A 20,093-nucleotide genomic window follows, 5' to 3' on the forward strand; every position below is an offset into this window, starting at 1 on the left:
TGGATTATTTTTAGTTCTTTAATAAAGTTTGCATAACTGCTGTCAGCTGAGACTTTAGAGAACGATGAAACTGTCACAGTTACGAGTTTCACAACTGCACACACACACACACACACACACACACACACACACACACACACACACACACACACACACACACGCACACACACACACACACGCGCTGCTCAAACAAAAGCTCACACACACACTTTGTACTCTGATCCAGCAGCAGCTTCAGTGTTCTCTGTGTTTCTGTCTGTGAAATAAAATCTTTATTTAGATTAAATGTTGAAGAAATAATCCCATTTTTGTGGCGATTTACTCACAAAAGAGAATTGTTAATCTGGCAAGAAATTGAAGATTTAGACTTTTTTTTGTGAGTAAAAGTTTGTCATAAAAGGTAAATATTACAGTGTCGTTTGACGCTGTGGGAAAGTCAGCGGCGTTGGCAGAGGTTAAAGGTCAAAACTGGTTATTTAAGTACACACACACAGTGGTTTCCATCTCTTCTAATTTAATCTAACCTTAACCATAACTATAACTACCACTGGCCTAACTTTAACCTAATCCTAACTATACAACAGATTTATGTCCTCACAACATGAGAAATACCTGACACACACACACACACACACGGTAACATCTCTGCTGGTGGATCCTGAGCTCATTTAATGATGTCATGACATTCTATACATTCCACAGGTTTCTGTGTGTGTGTGTGTGTGTGTGTGTGTGTAGCACAGTATCAGTTATTTCACAATAAAAGCTTAAGCTCCGGTGTTAAACACTGTAAATGAATCCATGAAGTTCCTCGTTTAGTTTCTTGTTTAAGATCATCACACATATGCCAGGCCTGTGTGTGGCACTAACAAAAAAACAAACTCCAAACACAAGTGGGCTTCAGGGTCAGAGAGGGCGGGGCTTAGCAATGTGATAAAATAATAAAGTCTAAACTCTGGGCCTAAAGCACAGGATTATGGGATGTGTAGTTGCTAAGAGACGATCGCTGCATTCCATGTACAACGAAAATCAGACGTGACATCACCGCGTTCCAGTTGAAAAGTCGGGGAAAAAAAAAAACATGAACGCAAACGACGATATTTTTACACCTGAGTTTACAACATGATAAAAGTGTCTGAACTGTCCCTTTAAAATCACCTGTGAGACCACAAAGCTGCTTTTACCTGTGGAAGAAAAACTAAAAACTAAAAAAAAGAAACAAAGTCAATCAGTGAGGAAAATAATGTATTAATGAGTCCAGGTGTCGTCTGTGTCTGTGAATGAATGAATGTGAAACTGAAGCTTGTGTTACAGCAGCAGCGTCGTGTACGTCCTCCAGCGTCTTTTCTTCTCCACGCACACGCACACGCACACGCACACGCACACACACACATGCAGGTACACGCACACGCACACGCACACACACGCAGGCACACGCACACACACGTCCAGTAAAAACATGACAATGTTTTCTGGAGTAATGACGACGATGATTCACTGTCAATTAAATGCTGAATTTTTCTGTTCTAATTGCTTTAATTAAATCACCTTTTTTTTAAAGTTAATACTGTTTTTGAAAGTTTTGGAAATAATCTGTAAACACAGAGAACTTTACATGTTTACGCCTCCCTGAGTGTAAAGTTTCTTAAAGCTCAGATTTCACCAGCTGTGCTGACGTTTAAAAAATATGTACATGTATATATATATATATACACATTTATATAGTGTTAGTGTTAGTGTTAGGGAAGTGAATACTAAAGTGAAGTGAATACTAAATTTGCTTTAACTAGCAAGTACAGGTGAGTGTAGATCATAATGTTGGTTTTATAAAGTTAAAAGACAACAACTATCTATTTTTCCTGAGTTCAACACTTTCACATAGAGAGACATAAATATTAAGATAACTCAAGGCTAGCCATGGCTAGCTAACCTGTCCATAGCTAGCACAGTTAGTTATAATAGCTTAACTAAAAAGATGTTCATTTTACAACTTAAGCTAATACATTGATAATTTAGTCATAAGGAGTTCGGAATCATTTGTCTCTGGAAAAGTAGCATTACGTTAACATTACCTGTATGCTAGCTGGCTTAGCCAAACTCAAGGTTTTACAATTAGAACTTAAAATATGTCTCGTCATAAACATTTGACTTTGGAAGAAACCAACAGTAACAGCTAGCTAACTATACCACAGCTAACCAACTATACCACAGCCAGCTAACTATACCACAGCTAGCTAACCAACTATACCAAAGCTAACCAACTATGCCACAGCTAGCTTACTATACCACAGCTAACCAACTATACCACAGATAGCTAACTATACCACAGCTAACCAACTATACCACAGCTAACCAACTATACCACAGATTGCTAACTAACCATACCACAGCTAGCTAACTATACCACAGCCAGCTAACTTTACCACAGCTAACCAACTATACCACCACCAGCTAACTATACCACAGCTAACCAACTGTACCACAGCTAGCTAACTATACCACAGCTAACCAATTATACCACAGCTAACCAACTATACCACAGCTAACTAACCATACCACAGCTAACTAACCATACTACAGCTAACCAACTATACCACAGCTAGCTAACAATACCACAACTAACCAACTATACCACAGCCAGCTAACTATACCACAGCTAGCTAACAATACCACAACTAACCAACTATACCACAGCCAGCTAACTATATCACAGCTAGCTAACAATACCACAACTAACCAACTATACCACAGCTAGCTAACTATACCACAGCTAGCCTGTTGATGTTATTTTTGTCACAAGCTTTTTTTAAGCTTTGCTTTATTTCATTTGTTAGTAAAATTTAATTGATTAACTTTAAAACTACGCTAACAAGGACCAGCAGAAGCTAGCAGGGGCGTTTCTAGAAACTAGAAAGTGGCACGTTAGTGGGACAAGGCCTAGTTTGGTGTCGTGAAAGTCTCTGAACGTAGCCAATCCTAACATTTAGGGGGGTTTTCACTAAATTCTCCGTTGTTCTCATGGGGGCCCCTCCTCTCCCTTTTCTTTCAACATCTTTGGCTCCTTGAGACCATTTAAAAGTTCAGGTAAACGTTGTGAAATTTAACCAAAGATGATTTTTGAGGTGGTTCGTGCGCTCGTGATGTTTCCGACGTAATCCGTGAGTCGGGATTATGTTCAGAAGGAAGAGTCAGATTTACTGACGTGAAAGCGTCGCAGTGATTTGTGTTTGAGTAAAGCGGCGATGGACGACGACCTCTTGACCCTGATGGTCCCTGCGATGGTCAGCGGCCGCTGTCCAGAGGAGGCCGTGGAGAAGTGATGACGGCGCCGGCGGCGCTGCTGCTGCTGCTGCTGCTGCTGATGATGATCCCAGCTGCCGTCTGCTCTCTTGACTCCGCCCAGAGCAGCTCGCGCCGGCGCCCCCAGCATCTGGAAGACATCGAGCGGGGCGGTGCCGCTCAGGTACTGCCAGGGCCTCTTTCCCGCCGTGTCCCGCAGCTTCACATCTGCCTCAAACTTGTTCACCAGCAGCTGCATGATGTTCTTGTTGCTGTGGATGGCGGCGATGTGGAGGGGGGTGTGGCCACACATGGACCTGGCGTTTACGTCAAACATCAAACCAGACTTTTGAACTCCGTACCTGAAGCAGAGAGAAGTGTTTGTGATGTTTCAGTCACACGTGAACACAAACACGGAGATTCAGGCGACCATCACGCACCATAACGTGTTGAGGACTCTGTGGTCGCCGTGTTTGGCGATCCAGTGCAGAACCGTGAAGCCCGACATGAAGTCCTGCTTGTTCAGCAGAGATGGTTCTTCTCTGAACAGGGAGTAGATGTCAGGCCACGCCCCCGACGCCCCCTTCACCAGCCAATCGTGTTCCCGCGGCTCCAGAGGAACCAGCGACTGACAACAGACAGACAGACAGGCAGACAGACATGTTCATGTTTGAGACTAAGACTGAAACCTAATAAAATCTACATCAGATCACTGTTTGACTTTACAGCAGGAAACTGAAGTTTGTAAACTTCACTCACTCACTCTCTCACACACACACACACACAGAGAGAGAGAGATAAAATCAGTGATTTTCTCAATGAGGTTTGGTGTGGTTTTTAAACTTCAGATTCTGTCACACCTGTCGACTGCTGCTTTCATGGTGGTGAGCAGTGGGAGTGGCAGTTGGGAGACTGGCCCCGCCTCCTCCTCCTCCTCGATCCACTCCTTCGACCAGGTTGCCGAGGCTCTGGCAGCGAGGAGGCGAGGAGCAGGACGACAGAGAGGAGGATGAGAGTGTGTAACGAAGGCTGAGTGAGGACGAGAGCAGGTGCAGGCGGTTCAGTCGCGCCGCCTCACTTCCTCCTCCTCCTCCTCCTCCTCTCGCCTCCTCCTGCAGGAGCTGGTCGAGGTCGGCTCCTAAGCTGCGACACATCCTGTCCCTCGTCCTGCTGTTGAGTCGCCTGGTGACCAGCGGGTGCTGCATCAGAGACGAGAACGGGGAGCCTTCGCTCGACTCCGCCTCCTCGTGGTCGTCATAGAGGTCACCTGTGAGGTCAAAGTGTCAGTGAGTGTCAAACAAGCCAGGACTCATGTTTACTCGAGGTGTTTGTACGAAGCATCGCGATGTGGACGATTATACACACACACACACACACACGCACTTGTGTGCGCACACTCACACACGTGTGCGCACACACACAGAGCAAACACACAGTTAAGGACAGAACTTGTCTTTTGTTCGTGTCACAACAGGTAAATGTACAGACGCTGCAGTTTCTGTCACATGACCTGTTGAAACTTGTACAAACACACTCTTTATATTTCTGACAAACAGTGAAGTTTAATAAACTCATCAAAGATCATTCACAGTCAAAACTGAAAACTGGAATAATAACCTTCACAGCTGTGTCTATAACTGTCTGCTGCTTTATCTCAGCGTTAGATGGATATTTTGTCCAATGGAAGCAACAGTTGGTGTCACTCTGTAAACCTCTCACACACACACACACACACACACTCGCTCTCACACACACACACACACACACACTCGCTCGCTCTCACACACACACACACACACACACACACACACACACACACACACCTCTGTGGTCATCAGAGCGTGTCTGAAGTGCTCGTTTTGCAGGGGATCTCATGATGTGCTGCTTCAGAGCGTTAAGTGGCTTCCAGGGCTGTCAGCATTGCTTCAGTCACATCTGCTTCATCCAAAAGCATCTGCAGAGCTTTGACAATATATTCATCTGCTTTGAGGTAGACCTGCAGCCAGGTTGCCTTGCCTATGCGGGGGGGAACCTTCCTGTGTTGTCAGCCCCAGTCAATGCGTGGAAGGCCGCCACAGTGGTTCAATCTGCACAACATGTTCTTCAACACGAGGATGATCTCATCATAATCTCTTGTTAGTTGCATCAGTCTGTCATTGAAGCAGACACTCAGATCCTTGACTGTCAATACAGTCACTGTTTTTTTGCTCAGCTTCTGCACAAGCACCATAGCATCAGCCAGTGCTATCTTCCCACTTGGCTGATCAGTAGATGTGAGGGCTTGAGTTCCTGTATCCACTGCATCTTGGTGAGTAGAACTTCCAACCATCAGCCTTCCAAACACGTCCTTGGTCTCCTTCAGATCCACAGTATTGTCTCTGAGTTTCACTGTCATCTTCTTGTTCCCAGACAGGAACATCTTGTTGTTCTCTTTCTTCACAGGGGCCCAGAGACTGACATCTCCATTGATACACTCTGACACATAGTCTTCATACAACCTCTGGCAAGTGACATCAGCATTCAAGATCTGTTGTACATACTCATCTGGGATGTAGGCTTGTGTGATCACATTGTGCATGTTGTCACCTTCAGTGGTACAGGGGTTTCCATGGCTGAGCATGGCTGCCTTGATCTTGTCAGTTGTATCGTGTACCCTCTTGACTGCTCATGATGCTCATGATGCTCATGATGCTCATGATGCTCTGTGATAGCTTCCATTTCAAACTGACTCTTGAACTATTTCGACAGACGAGAAAGTTCTGGTGTGACCATAAAAAGTAACCGTCTGGCATTGTTGGAGAAAACAATGTAAAACGATGTTCTTGAGGGTTGACACAGCTGATATAATATTGTGTATTGTGATATAATACCAACTATCTATCAGAAGTATGAGGAGCAAAAGTCATATATGACACACACTATACTAATATTAGCTAGCTTAGTTAGCTGTAGTCCTATATGTATACTGTAAATATGTTGTTGAAATGTAGGCCTATAACATATTTGTTATGTCTGAGGTAAAATGAAGACAATACTTACTGTGCATGTGTTAGATAAAATGTTTTAGTGAGTGATATAAAAAATCTTTTTTAAGAACAGCTGGAATATGAAGATATTGCAAGAAAACAACCACACAGAGTCATTTTTTACACATGCATTGAAGGGTTAATATGGTACAGTGTAACTAGCACCATTGGATTCCTTGACCCTTACAGTGTGGGTTAAGCAGTTAAAAACAACATTCCAGTTTATTCAGATGTCTTGATATTATAATTTATATTAAACATTGATTTTCTGACTCCTAATACAATAACCTTTCCAAAAATGTATAGTTTACCAAATCCCCCAAAAATTCCCACTAGGGTTAAAATCTGAATATAGTGGACCTGACTATGTGTCTCACAGTGAGACAAAGACGTGAAACATGAAGTGTAAGGACATCATTTTACTTTTAAATATCAACAAAGTGACGGAACAGTCGGGAAGATATGATGACATAATTCAGTGAATTCAGCATCATCTGAATTCATAAACTGCTCCTTTAAAGACGTCTAATGATAAAAAAAACAGAAACTCTGACCTGTGGAGAGATGCCACGGCACCACGTGCAGTGAAGAATCCTGGTTGTCATGGAGACGGCCTGCTGTGGGTTTAGCGCCGGTGAGATTGGTCCTCTGTGCTCGTTGCAAAGCTTCCAGGATGGTGGTTCCAGCTGGTGATGCAGAGAAATCCAGCGTTATTTAACACTCACAACTGAACACAACAACCTCGTTTCCACGACAACGCTTCCTCTTATTACAGCGTAATCAGTCGAGCTCCAAAACAACTTCAACTGATTTATTCAATTTTGTACAATCATGTTGTTTTGTATGTGCTGACAGAGATTAGCTTTCATCAGCTGATCGCTGCTGTTCTAATAGTCACATCACAAATAACTAACAATAAAATACACAACAAACAGGGATTACAGATAAAGTTACAGCAACAAAAATCTTTCATATCTGAAGAACACGTTCACGTCTTTGTCTCACTGTGAGACACACTTTACTTTTTGTGTGCGTGTGAGAGAGAGTGTGTGTGTGTGTGTGTGTGTGCGTATGCCTGTGTGTGTGTGTGCGCGTATGCCTGTGTGTGTGTGTGAGAGAGAGTGTGTGGGTGAGTGTGTGTGTGTGTGTGTGTGTGTGTGCATGTGAGAGAGAGGGTGAGTGTGTGTGTGGGAGAGTGTGCGAGTGTGTGTGTGTGTGTGTGTGTGCGTATGCGTGCGTGTGTGTGTGTGTGTGTGTGCGTATGCGTGTGTGTGTGAGAGAGAGTGTGTGAGTGTGTGTGTGTGTGTGTGTGTGCGTGTGAGAGAGAGGGTGAGTGTGTGTATGTGGGAGAGTGTGTGTGTGTGTGTGTGCGGGTGTGTGCGTGTGTGTGTGGGAGAGTGTGTGTGTGTGTGCGTGTGTGTGTGAGAGGTTCACAGACTTCAGTTTCCTGTTGAGATAAAGACGTGAACATGTATCGTAGACTTAAAGCGACGCAGAGTTTTATCAGCTCAGTCTTTTGTTAAGTTTCTTCTTTTTGTTGATTGTTGTGATGATGATTGTTTACGTCATTAAGGAGAAACTGCGGTCGTACCTTCTGGAGCCTGCAGGTCCTCGTAGCTGCAGTTCCACGCTGATCCTCTGGAGGTGCTGGACGGTGGCCAGTCACTGCTGGAGAACCCGGCGTCAGAAGACGGGGAGAAGACGCTGCTGTGGCCCGAGGACAGTATTGCAGCCTGGCTGTGAAGAGGTCTAGGTTCCAGGTGAACACCCTGGTCCTGTGAGAACCTGCGCTCCTGGTCTGGAGATGATGTGTAACGCTCTGTCTCTGAAGGCCATCGCTGTCTGCTGGACATGTGACCAAGCTCCACCCCTGACTCACGTGGGTGCAGTGTTTCCTCTTCCACATCGTGGATGAAGATCCTTGGGGGCATTCGTTCTGATGAAGAAGAAGAAGAGGTGACAGAAGGAGGTGCAGGCGACTCTATGATGCACGGTGAAGACACAGATATGTTCCTCCTTGAGTCTTCTAGAGGAACCATGGAGGGCCACACTCCTCCTGCTGAACCACACCTCACTGTGACCTCCTCCTCTTCTTCATCTTCATCGTCATCTTGAGAAACAGCAGTTTTGTAGCTCTGCCTGTATCTGAATCGACGTGGAGCGACAGAAGAAACCGGAGGAGGAGCCTGATGGAGACCAGCTTCTCTGCTCTGCAGGGTCTGAGGGACTAACACCTGCTTCTGCCTGGTTCCTCCATGTTCTCTGACTGCAGGAACATCTTGCAGCAGCCTGGTTCCTCCGTGTTCTCTGACTGCAGGAACATCTTGCAGCAGTCTGGTTCCTCCGTGTTCTCTGACTGCAGGAACATCTTGCAGCAGCCTGGTTCCTCCCTGTTCTCGGACTGCAGGAACATCTTGCAGCAGCCTGGTTCCTCCGTGTTCTCGGACTGCAGGAACATCTTGCAGCAGCCTGGTTCCTCCGTGTTCTCGGACTGCAGGAACATCTTGCAGCAGCCTGGTTCCTCCGTGTTCTCTGACTGCAGGAACATCTTGCAGCAGCCTGGTTCCTCCGTGTTCTCTGACTGCAGGAACATCTTGCAGCAGCCTGGTTCCTCCTTGTTCTCTGACTGCAGGAACATCTTGCAGCAGCCTGGTTCCTCCGTGTTCTCTGACTGCAGGAACATCTTGCAGCAGCCTGGTTCCTCCGTGTTCTCGGACTGCAGGAACATCTTGCAGCAGCCTGGTTCCTCCGTGTTCTCTGACTGCAGGAACATCTTGCAGCAGCCTGGTTCCTCCGTGTTCTCTGACTGCAGGAACATCTTGCAGCAGCCTGGTTCCTCCGTGTTCTCTGACTGCAGGAACATCTTGCAGCAGTCTGGTTCCTCCGTGTTCTCTGACTGCAGGAACATCTTGCAGCAGCCTGGTTCCTCCGTGTTCTCTGACTGCAGGAACATCTTGCAGCAGCCTGGTTCCTCCTTGTTCTCTGACTGCAGGAACATCTTGCAGCAGCCTGGTTCCTCTGTGTTCTCTGACTGCAGGAACATCTTGCAGCAGCCTGGTTCCTCCATGTTCTCTGACTACAGGATCCACCACTGTGGTTCCAGGAAGTGGACCAAAACACAGACTCTGCTGTCCCACTGAGGTGCACTCGTGTCGGACATGGTGTTCAGAGATCTGGATCTTCTCTGGAGCTGCTGTGGTTCCTCCTCTGGGCTCAGATGACCTGGTTACCTTCTGGTTAAAATCCACTCCAGCGTTGATGTTGAGGATGATTCCAGCTGCAGGGAGAACTGTAGTTTCTCCCTGAGAAGCTGCTTTTATTATCTGAGGAAGAAAAGAAACACAAAGTGTGAGAAGTTGTGACATTGATGCAAAACTGAAACATATTTATTTATATTTATGAACAGACCGCAAACTAACTAAGTAACCAAACCACCAACTTACCTATCTGACAACCTTTCCTCCCAAACTACCAGCTTAACTACCTACCTGCTAACCAATCTACCAGCTTAACTACCAATCTACCTGCCAAACTATAACCTTATATACTTACCTACCAACCTAACTAACCCTAACCCCTAAATAAATAACCTGACTACCTACCAGTCTAACTACCAACTCACTGACTAATCCACTAACCTACCTGACATACGTGTGTGTGTGTGTGTTCTCCTCGGCTCTCTGCTCTCACCGTGGTCGCTCTCAGGTAGCTGTTCTCCGGCGGAGGCTCCGGTGAAGGCTCGGTGCTCCTCGGGAGTCGCGGCGGCGCGGCGGAGCTTCTTCCTCCCGCTGCTGGAGCTGCTGCCGCCGGGACCTGACCTCTGAATTTCTTCCTGAGAACCACGTAAGACACTCCGTCGTCCTGTCGAACTGTGGCCACGGTGTTAACGAACTTTTTGAAGAGTTCTCGGTTCCGGTCTCGGTCCACGTTGTTCCGGATAAAGTGGTTGAAGTGAAGGAGCAGGTCGGAGTTTTTGGCAGAGCCTCCGCGGCTGTGGAGGAACAGTAAGACCGCGTCCTGACTCAACTCTGCGGCCATGGTCCTCCTCTCTGCGCCTGGCTCAGGTCTTGGTCCTGGTCCTGGTTCTGGTTCTTCTCTCCTCTCCTCTCCTCTCCTCTCCTCCTCCGTCTGTGTGAAAATCTAAAGTTCGGGGAGTTGTTTCTCGTCCGTCACGCAGGAATGAGGCACCGCCCACTGTGGCCTCACCTGAAGCTGCATTCCAGCAGGTGACCCGGATGTTTGTGGATGACGTAAGCACACTCATTTGCATAATTCATGGACGTTTTCATATCATGTTTTTACTTTTTCTACTTTGATTTTGTTCTGGTTGTTTTTGTTCATACTTCACAAAAAAAATTAAATAATAATCACATACAAATATATTAAAAAATATTTCAAGTGTTTTAAAGCTGATTAAAGATAAGTTAATAATATTTAGAAAAATCCCTGTTGACATTTTGGGTTGTCCAGTACTTTCCAAAATAGTGGCAGGGACCCCAGGTGAGGTCAGCAGACACTAAGGCAGGGTCCTCAAGTCAATTTGCCCAAAGACCAATATTGTCCTAAGAAATTGAAATATGTTTTTCTTCTAATGGAAATTCCATCTCGTACAAACATGACATGTTGATTTAAAAAATGATTTTTCAAAATAAAAGCTCTGAAATCTGTCATTTATGTGAGGAAAAGCAAACATTTTAATAAAAAAAGAAAAAAAATTTAGACTTTTAAAATCATCTCCTGGGACGGATATTAATTCTGGTGGGCCAGATTTGGCCCATGGGCCACCAGTTGCTGACCACTGCACTAAGGATGATTTCCAGAAACAAATAATGCTCAGAAACAGTATAATTTACTACAACTGTAGTAAAACATTACAAAATGGTTACGTTAACACACTATGTGAAGAGTAAAATTAGAATGTGTGTGTGTGTCTGTTGTGTGTGTAGGACAAGCCTGTTGTTGGACACAATCATAAAGCAAATACAAAATACTTTTATTTTTGCAACAGTTTTTTTTCCATTCGCCCTTCGTTCAAAGCAAACGATGAATTAAATTCAACGAGAAATGTCTGAGAGTGTGAATAAACAATAATAAACAGTAAAATAACATAAAAGAAGTGGTCGTCGGTGAGAGGAGAAGCTGTGAAAAACCTTTTGAATTATACAATAAATATTGATCCTGTAGAGCAGATTCAGGGGTTTCTGCAGGGAAAACAAAATGGCTGCAACTGAATTGCGACTCAAGCGTACAAAAAGAGAGAGAGAGAACAAAAAGTGTTATGTTGTGACACTGACAAATTAGAATTGTGATTTAACAGAGGAAGAAAAAAGAAAATGGTGCAACTTCACTTTAATAAAAGTTGAATATTGATTATTGATCTGACCACAGCATGATTGAGGTCAGGGTTCTCAAACTCTGGGGCCGGAGTGGATGATAGGAGCTTGAAACAAATATCACATGATATTGCACTGTTTGTTTTCATATGAATAAAAACATATATGACTTAAATGAATCATTGAACAGCAAAAAACTGGTGGTGGGCCACATTCGTCAATTTGGGGGCCACGAGTTTGAAACCCCTGACTTCTGCATTCCTTAAATAAACACTTTTCTGTTCACTTTTCTAGTGGTGAGGCTGCAGATTGCAACTCCTCCGCTCACCTTGTTCAGATTTGGTATCTTTTTTTTTAAATGCATATTTGTGTAAATGTTGCCACATGAAGATAAAAGTGTGAAACATTGAAATCACAGAAAAAGAAGCTGAATTAACTTTCATGGTTCAGTGTAAAAACCTGTTAGCAAAGCTGCTAAAAGTGCTACAAGCTCCAGACTGTCGTGTTACAGTGAGTCGTCATGTGACGCGTGCAGCTCCTTTGATTTTGGTCTTCACTCACTTTTAGTGAGTTCATGTGTTTGCAGACGACAGTGTATCGTTTCTGAGAGACCGCCTCATTTCTGAGAGACCCCCCCGTTTCTGAGAGACCGCCTCGTTTCTGAGAGACTGCCTCGTTTCTGAGAGACGGCCCCGTTACTGAGAGACGGCCCCGTTACTGAGAGACCGCCCCGGAGTGGCGTGGCGTGGCTTGGTGTGGAATGGTGAGGCGTGGCGAGACGTGGCGTGGTGAGGCATGGCGTGGCGATGTGTGGCGATGTGTGGCGTGGTGAGGTGTGGCGTGGCGTAGCGTGGCGTGGCGAGGTGTGGTGAGGTGTGGCGAGACGTGGCGTGGTGAGGCGTGGCTTGGTGAGGCAAGGTGTTGCGTGGCGAGTTGGCCAGTGGAAATAGGCCATTTGTGTGTTCACATCACGACCACAGAGTTCTGATCAGGTGCCGACTGTGAGCTCTTGTCTGTGAGTTATAAAACAAACAATGGTGGATTTGTCAAACACCTACAGTCTTGTCATCATCACTTCCTGTCTCTCACCTCCACGTGTGACAGTGACATCACAGTGACGTCACAGTGGTGGACCTGACGGGGTGGGCAGGGCCTGGAATTACAGACAGCGACGAGCAGGTAACGTGGCTCGGCAGCGAGAACGGACCCGCCCTCGACAAACCGCGAGCCTCCGCCAGCTCCGCCGGAATGTTCTCCAACAGCTGTTTCAGTTGCTCCTCCCCCTGACGTATGAGGTCATCCAGGTGCCGCCGCCGAATCAGGAGGGAGGGTTTGGTGCTGACAAAGTGCCGGTAGTCTCCCAGCTGCGCTTCACTGAGGTAGCCGGACAGGATGGACTGCACGACACGCTGCCTCCGGTCCAGGTTTTCCTTCAGCTCCCAGGCGTCTTCGGTTTGACGGAGCAGCAGAGAGCGTTTACGACGGAGAGACGCCTGAGGACGAGGACGTGGACACTTCATTATCATCATCTCAAGAAAAACACTTTCAACAAGGAAAAAGAATATTTGGCTTCTTTCTAGAAGGTTGTTACAACTTCCTGTTTCAGTGTGAACATTTCACAATAAAAGCCACAGAAATTTAGTTTGAGTAAATTTCTCGTTTAAAAAATTCATCCTCTCTTTTTAAAATGCAGGTGCAAAACAAACACATATAAATGACTGTACTCCCACCTAGTGGCCATATTGCAGCACTGCAGCCAACATGAACCCAGACGGGAACATTATTAACCTCTTTTATTAGTATTTACGTGACGTAAATACGACAGTAAATAAAGACACCGAGCAGAAACTGGATTAGCTCCACGTGGAATTTGATCGGTTTGATAACGTTGTGGTGTGATTGTGCGACATCACAGGTGAGAGTCTGGTTACGTTAATGATTGATCGGTAAATTCAATGCAGATGAATTATTACAGTTTACAGCATGACAGGGACAGATAAGAGGAAGACACGCTGAACATTAACACAGACAGCAGATTCACATCTGTACTAGTGAAGTAAGAGTTGACCCGTCTCACCTTCTCCTCGGCTGCGTCCTCCTGCGTCAGCTCCTCTGCGTCCACGGCGAGCAGAGAGCGGTCGATCCTCGACAGGCGGCTGCACAGAGACAGCAGCAGGTTCACGATTCTCTCCAGATCTCCTGCAAAAAACATCGCACAGTCAACGTGTGCGAGGCTTCACCGCAGCAGCACAGACACTAACACACCTGACACAACAGGCTCAGGAAAAGACGTCAAAGACCAGTACCAGGCCTCATGATTACAAGACAAGTTCCCTTTCCACGAGGCTCTAAACATTAAAATATATCCAACATCAAACATTTATTTATGTCATTTGGGGAACGGTCAAGTAAAGAAATGTCTAAATGTAAATGAAGACTTCATGGATTCTCCAACACACTTGGAAGGGAAACCTCCACCGGTGCCCATGAGCACTGCACATGGAGTCAGGCCGAAGCTCAGCGACCCTTCTCTACTCTAACCCTCGGTGTTATTAGAGTTCAGTATGTTCTTTACACGACGTGGACGTCGTAACTGCAAGTTCACGAGTTCCACTTAAAAGCAGCAGGAGACACAGTGGGTTAGAGTTTCACACGTCGCAGGTGACTCTGGATTTACTGCTAAAGAACGTCAGCATTCATTCTGGATGAATGCTGGTCTGGAACTTCAGAGCTCTTCTTCTCCTGGACTTGTTTGTTTTAATGGTTTCACCAAAAGTGTTGACAATCGTAGCTTTAATTTCATCATAAAGTGTGTTTTTTGTGTTTGTACCGATGAACATGCTGTACTTGTCCTTCTCGTTGTCTCTGAGTTTCTCCTGTACCAGTGCTTCCATGTCACTGCCCAGCGCCTGGTGACGCCTCTGCTCCTCACACAGCAGCTCCTTCTCCTGCTGCAGAGCCTCCACGCTGCTCCTCAGTGCGTGACACAGCTCCACCTAGTGGACAGGAAGAGGAGGCGTGGGCAATTTTGTTCAAATGAATTAGATTTCTAATGCAGTAATAATAATAATAATAATAATAATGATAATAATAATAATAATATATTAAATATTCTCTTACCTTTGTGGTGTTGAGGTCTTTCTCATCCATGTTGGTTTGTTTTTGTCCGTCTGTCATCGCCACTGATGCAGAAACACAAACGCCATCTTGGATCCTGGGAAGAAAAAGAAAAGATTAAATTAAAAAAATTCACTTCCTACGACATGTGCTCTGTTGTACCTCCTCTGGCCACAAGGTGTCAGTATTGTCCAACCTTACATACAGCTGAAAGCCACCTGTGTTTTCTTCCATTACAGCGACTCTGAGGATCAGTGAATAACCTTTGTTTCTTTTCTCTGAGCTGAGTCTTCAGCCTAAGTGGAAACACACGCTGAGGACGGCTGATCAGGTTGGTCCAGTCCGTCCTGTCCTTTCTACTCATGCCACTAACTTCCAGTCAACAACAGCAGCAGCAGAAACACAGACAAACAGGTGTTTATCTGTTTCACCGCTTGAGATTTGACACCAGAAAATAAAGATTAAGTAAGGAGTAAGGAGTAAATAAAAACCACGTCTAACTATTAAATAATCACCGTGATGGGTTAGGGTTACAGGAAACAATTTCTTTTAAATCATTAGTGAGGACTTAAACATGACGTCCACTGACAAACCCAAGCACAGTGAAGATGCAGAGACTGTTTCTCCTCTGTGTCGGCAGTTAGAGACTGACTGAGATACAGCCTTTATCTTTCTGTCACCTTTCCACTGGTATCCAAACAGCGTCAAAGAAGGAGCTGCCCACACTGGTGTCTGTCAAGCAAACCATTGAACAGTTAAACACATGATGTCATAGTTACCTGTCATCCAACTGATGCCACTGTGATCGATCCACCAATCTACTGCGAGGAAAGATCTCACTCATGAGCTCGACAGTGGATTTAGTGCTCCATGTGTCCAGGAGAGGCGCCAGAGAGTGGTCCTGCAACACCTGGACCAAAGAAGAAGAATTAAAACATACAAGAACACCGGCAGAGACAGAGCTGGATAAACCACATCAATGCCGTGTAAGGTAGACTCTTAACTAGGTACAAAGGCTAAGGCAGACTCTTAACTAGGTACAAAGACTAAGGCGGACTCTTAACTAGGTACAAAGACTAAGGTGGACTCTTAACTAGGTACAAAGACTAAGGCGGACTCTTAACTAGGTACAAAGACTAAGGCGGACTCTAGACTAAGGGAGATTCCTCTGGTTCTCACCAGTTTCTGGGCCAGCGCCTCCACCCGCTGCTCCTCAGGTGTCTTCTCCCTCTGGGTCAGGGACTGGTAGTCCAAACCTAAGCTGTCCTTGGTCGAGGTGTGTGTGTTAGTGGTGGACAGTGGCGGGAAGACAGAGGACGAAGGAAACAGTGTCGGTGAGGGAAGGGAGGACTTCCTCGTGGGAACACTGGAGCTGGACAAGTATTCTGAGCTTGGACTGAGGACAGAGAAAAACCAGTGAAATCAGATGATATCTGAACTCAAGTTTACATAAAAACACAAGATAACAAACCTTTCCACAGAGTCGTATCCAGGTTCTTCCTCCAACTCGATGGGAGGTGGAGGAGGAGGGAAGTCCTCCAGGATGCTTGTCTCTCTGATTGGTGGAGGAGGCGACGGAGGGGCAGGAGTTAGGAGGAAGACCTCGTCAAAGTCCTCCTGAGATTGGCCCCTGAAAGTTTCCATGTGTGGCTGCTGGTCACTGTAGCTCGAGAGGCTGGACTCTGAGATCCGCAGTGAGGACAGGTGGCGGACGGACAGATGGAGGGAAGGGGACAGAAGGGACGCAGTTTTCTCATTGTCCTTCCTGTTTGGCAGAACTGCGAGCTGAGATTGGGGTAAAAGTGTGGGCATCTCTGACAGGTTCTCTAAACTGTCCACGTCTGTCTCAGTGTCCTCTAAACTTAAAGTGCATCTTGTCTCTTTGTTTGTCTCCAGGGTTTTGCTGGTGCCAGGGAAGCTGATGGCGTCCAGGTTGGCCAGCCTCTCGCTGGTCTGCCACTCAGTGTCACCTGCACTCAGTGTCCCCGCGGGGGAGAAGGGGCAGGGCAGACCGACGGAGGCCGCCAAGGTGGAGGTGCTGTGGGCTCGTTGGCGCTCGCTGCTCCTTCGTCGCTCTCTACGAGTGACAGGAGTGACGGAGGAGGAGAAGGGGGAGGAGCCTAGGTCTGGAGATGATTCTGAAGGCTGGATGGAGTTCACACTGTTCTGGGACAGTTGAGGACAGACGAGGTTCCCTAACATCTGAGTGTCTGCAGATCTGTCAAGGAGGAAGAGAATGAAATGTTTATATTCAGACATTTGGACTCCATGTTTAACGTATGAGGACTTCTCGTCTCCACTGGTCTTAGTCCATTTGACATGTTTCATTTTGTCTTTTTCCTTCATCAAAATGTGTTGGTAAGAAAGTTGTTACCACAGCTGGAACAGTGATCTGTGTTAGTCATTGAACTGCCACCAGGAGGCGCCCTCTCTCTCTCTCTCTGAACTGTCTTGTGATTGGTCAGTTTCTAACAGAGAACGAGCAGAGGTCTGGTTCTCTCAGTTCAGTCGGTGTTTCTGATTTTTGACGGGATTGTTAAAGGTCAGTGAGCGGCCAGTGATGGATTCATGTTCCCGTTCACGTGCAGACACAAGACAGATTTATATAAACACAAAGAATTCCTCATGTGACCTCTGACCTTCACATTTAGAGTGAATAAGTGAATAAATCTCTGAGGACTGGAGTTGGTATTTTGTTTATTTTTCTGTCTCTGCTTCCTTACATTCCTCAGGTCCTCCCTCCTTTACACTCACTCCCTAACCTCTTCTGACGTCCTTATCTCTGTCCAATCCAATATATGTGACTCCCTTGTCTCCTTTCCTACCTTCCTTCCCTCCATCGTCCTGTTTCACTGTAAACTGCCAGATTTCCTCTCCTCACTTCATACCAAAAGATTGTCATGTATGCTTTCACATGCCTCCTCTCTTCTGTCAGCTGTGTGGTCACATGATCTGTGTGGACATGTGAGGAACAGTACCTGTCCTCAGGTTCAGAGACCAACACACCAAACGTCCTGACGTCTCCTGCAGAGAAATCCTGGAACGCACAGACACACAAGTGTTGATTATTCCTCACAGAGTCGTATTGTACATTTCTCATTACTGTGAAAGAGGAAACTGATCCGAATGCGACCAAGAGACTGAAATCTTGTTCTGAAGCCTCCAAAATCTCAATGTTGACATTTTTTACTCATATTATTATATTATTTTCCTCTAAATGTGAACATAATTTACAAAAATTAGATCATATTCTATTGAAAAGAACTGAAACTCATTTTCTCATCGACTTCCATTCAAACGGAGTTCTTTTAGCAACCAACAGAGTCGCCCCCTGGTGGTTTGACTCCTGCTTTAGCGTCCTCAGAGAACATTCTTGCCTGACTCTTATCTCAGCGTCTCATCAGGTCTTAAAATGTAAAAATAAATCCAGACTGAGGCGTCACATGTCTGATGAAAGACCGAATCACACGCACTGAACAGTCTGATGATTCTCCTCTGAAGTCACTTTGTCTTTGTCCATCTATTTTTTCAATATGTAAACAACTGCACGATTGCTAATTTGACGTCTGCTCTGCTGTTGTGTGCTAAGAAAGTGAACAAACAAGAAAGCCCAGAAAATGCTAACACTGCCACCTTTGAGCCGAGCTAGTTAGCTAAAGCGTGGCTAACTGTGGTACGACAGAGTGTCCTCATTTACAGTTTTCAACAAAGAAGATGCAGAAATCCACATTTATGTCAGAACTGTGAGTGTGAGTTCATCGCTTTCCAGTCGAGAAGTCGGAAACGCAAACATATCTTGGGTTAGTCTTTGTCAGTAACAGCAATCTACTTCCTTTTATTTGTTTAAAATTCTACGTGTTCGACTGATTTACTGTGGAACAAAGGAGAGCTGCTAACGGTAAAATAGCAGTGTTTGTATGGTGGCAGACATTTTAGAATGCTGAACATTAAAAATCTGAGACCTTAGAAACTCTAAAGAGTTAGTACACTAAAGAGAGCACAGTCCCACCTGGAATGGAACATGTGTGGAAAGCTAAACTAATGCAGACTCTTGTTTCGTGGGAACTAACAGGTGCCAAAAAAAAGACCTGAAACCAGAATTTCCACGTATCAAAAAAGTAGATAACGTAGAAAATGTAGTTTCACAGTAAGTCAGTGTGTGCACATCTGTGTGGTCGTAGGAGGACAGACTGAACAGTAATGATGTTTATGTGACACAGGCCACTCCGATCACTGAGCGAGATAAACTGCAAATTTGTCCTTTAAGATCACTGCAGATGTGTGTATGTCATACATTCTGTACGTGTGTGTGTGTGTGTGTGTGTGTGTGCTATCTTTGCATTCATGCACATCAGACATCGCCCAGCCACTGTCCGTCTTCTCCGTCTCTCTGGCACCTCACAGGAAACTCTGAGGAATTTCCTCTGTGACTCAGGACCAAAATGTCCCTTCATGGAAAAATGTCGTTATTAAATATACTGTCAAACCAAAAGCATCACGTCTTTTCTTTGGCTTTTTCAGAACCAAACCTGATGCTAATGTTTCACACACTTATGTTTTTAACGGAGTTATGGCAAAGACACAATGCTGAGACACAAACTGCCTGAATGTCATGACAAGAATCTCACAAAGACACAAAACTCGTGTCAACATAAGCTCTAACTTTAGCCCCATCGAGCAGCTGTGGCTAATGCTTACTTGCGGTGCTGTAATGTGAGCTAACAGAAATAGTCGAGCAACTAAAGTCTCTCACTTCTCATCTGGTGTGAAATCACCATCAAGGTTGGGTTGTACGCGACCAGAAGTCATTCATAAATCTGCACCTTTCTCACCGTTAACCAATCAAGGTTAGCATTGGATTCCTGAAAGTTGGCGATGGTTGGACACAGAGTGAGTCGAGTAAATGATGGAGACATTGGATCTGTGTTACCTGTAAAGTGTCCATGATCGGGGACGAGCGGGAGCGGAAGTGTTGAGGAGTCATCTGATTCTCCTGGGATCGTTCCAGCAGATCCTCAGCAGAAGCCGACTTCCCGGTGCTGCGGTTTGACCCGGCTCTTTGCAGGGCCCCACTGAGCTTCCTGGACAGTCCCAGCCTGAAGGGATGCTCTTGTGGCTCTTTGTCCTGCTGCTGCTGCTGTTGCTGCTGTTGGTCCAGGCCTGAGTCTCTGCTCACAGACTGGCTCTGTCTACTCAGACCTGCTTCAGGACTCAGATTATGGAAGGTCTTGGTCTGAAGCTCAGGGGGTGAACCGGGAGGAGCACTGGGAAGAGAAACCAGGAAAAAAGTCAATCCATGGTTTATAGATAATTTGGTCTGGAACAAAGTGGCGAAGGA

At 45.6% G+C, this 20,093-nt stretch overlaps 2 protein-coding genes across 7 annotated transcripts in view; both read right to left on the reverse strand.

Moving 5' to 3' along the window:
• Positions 1 to 644: 644 nt before the first annotated feature.
• Positions 645 to 10,501, reverse strand: LOC131446519 (uncharacterized). Its single transcript, XM_058617793.1, has 6 exons — positions 9,996 to 10,501; positions 7,897 to 9,628; positions 6,860 to 6,991; positions 4,140 to 4,546; positions 3,720 to 3,907; positions 645 to 3,641 (listed from the first exon to the last, which is right to left on the reverse strand). Exons 1-6 carry the CDS (start codon positions 10,341 to 10,343, stop codon positions 3,176 to 3,178), a joined length of 3,273 nt encoding a protein of 1,090 aa, XP_058473776.1. The 5' UTR covers positions 10,344 to 10,501; the 3' UTR covers positions 645 to 3,175.
• Positions 10,502 to 11,277: 776 nt separating this feature from the next.
• Positions 11,278 to 20,093, reverse strand: part of shroom3 (shroom family member 3) — a 34,159-nt gene continuing 25,343 nt past the window's right edge. For 5 of the 6 annotated variants that reach the window (XM_058617122.1, XM_058617121.1, XM_058617124.1 and 2 more), the window contains 9 exons: positions 19,686 to 20,019; positions 17,734 to 17,792; positions 16,227 to 16,973; positions 15,935 to 16,151; positions 15,535 to 15,665; positions 14,759 to 14,852; positions 14,469 to 14,634; positions 13,716 to 13,837; positions 11,278 to 13,131 (listed from right to left, as the gene is read on the reverse strand). In XM_058617122.1, the coding sequence (XP_058473105.1) occupies positions 12,748 to 13,131; positions 13,716 to 13,837; positions 14,469 to 14,634; positions 14,759 to 14,852; positions 15,535 to 15,665; positions 15,935 to 16,151; positions 16,227 to 16,973; positions 17,734 to 17,792; positions 19,686 to 20,019 (2,254 nt within the window). In that variant the 3' untranslated portion in view covers positions 11,278 to 12,747. The remainder of the gene's footprint in view (positions 13,132 to 13,715; positions 13,838 to 14,468; positions 14,635 to 14,758; positions 14,853 to 15,534; positions 15,666 to 15,934; positions 16,152 to 16,226; positions 16,974 to 17,733; positions 17,793 to 19,685; positions 20,020 to 20,093) is intronic. The other variant, XM_058617123.1, reaches the window with a different exon arrangement.

This window comes from Solea solea, chromosome 19 (genome assembly GCF_958295425.1).
Source record: "Solea solea chromosome 19, fSolSol10.1, whole genome shotgun sequence".
Lineage (NCBI taxonomy): Eukaryota > Metazoa > Chordata > Actinopteri > Pleuronectiformes > Soleidae > Solea > Solea solea.

Excerpts from the sequence above, each read along its gene's own strand:
- LOC131446519 (XM_058617793.1), bottom strand. The coding sequence starts at position 10,343 with ATGGCCGCAGAGTTGAGTCAGGACGCGGTCTTACTGTTCCTCCACAGC. Across the intron at positions 3,908-4,139 it reads ATGAAAGCAGCAGTCGACAG|TCGCTGGTTCCTCTGGAGCC; the intron begins GTGTGACAGAAT and ends GTCTGTTGTCAG. Across the intron at positions 3,642-3,719 it reads AGAGTCCTCAACACGTTATG|GTACGGAGTTCAAAAGTCTG; the intron begins GTGCGTGATGGT and ends TCTCTGCTTCAG.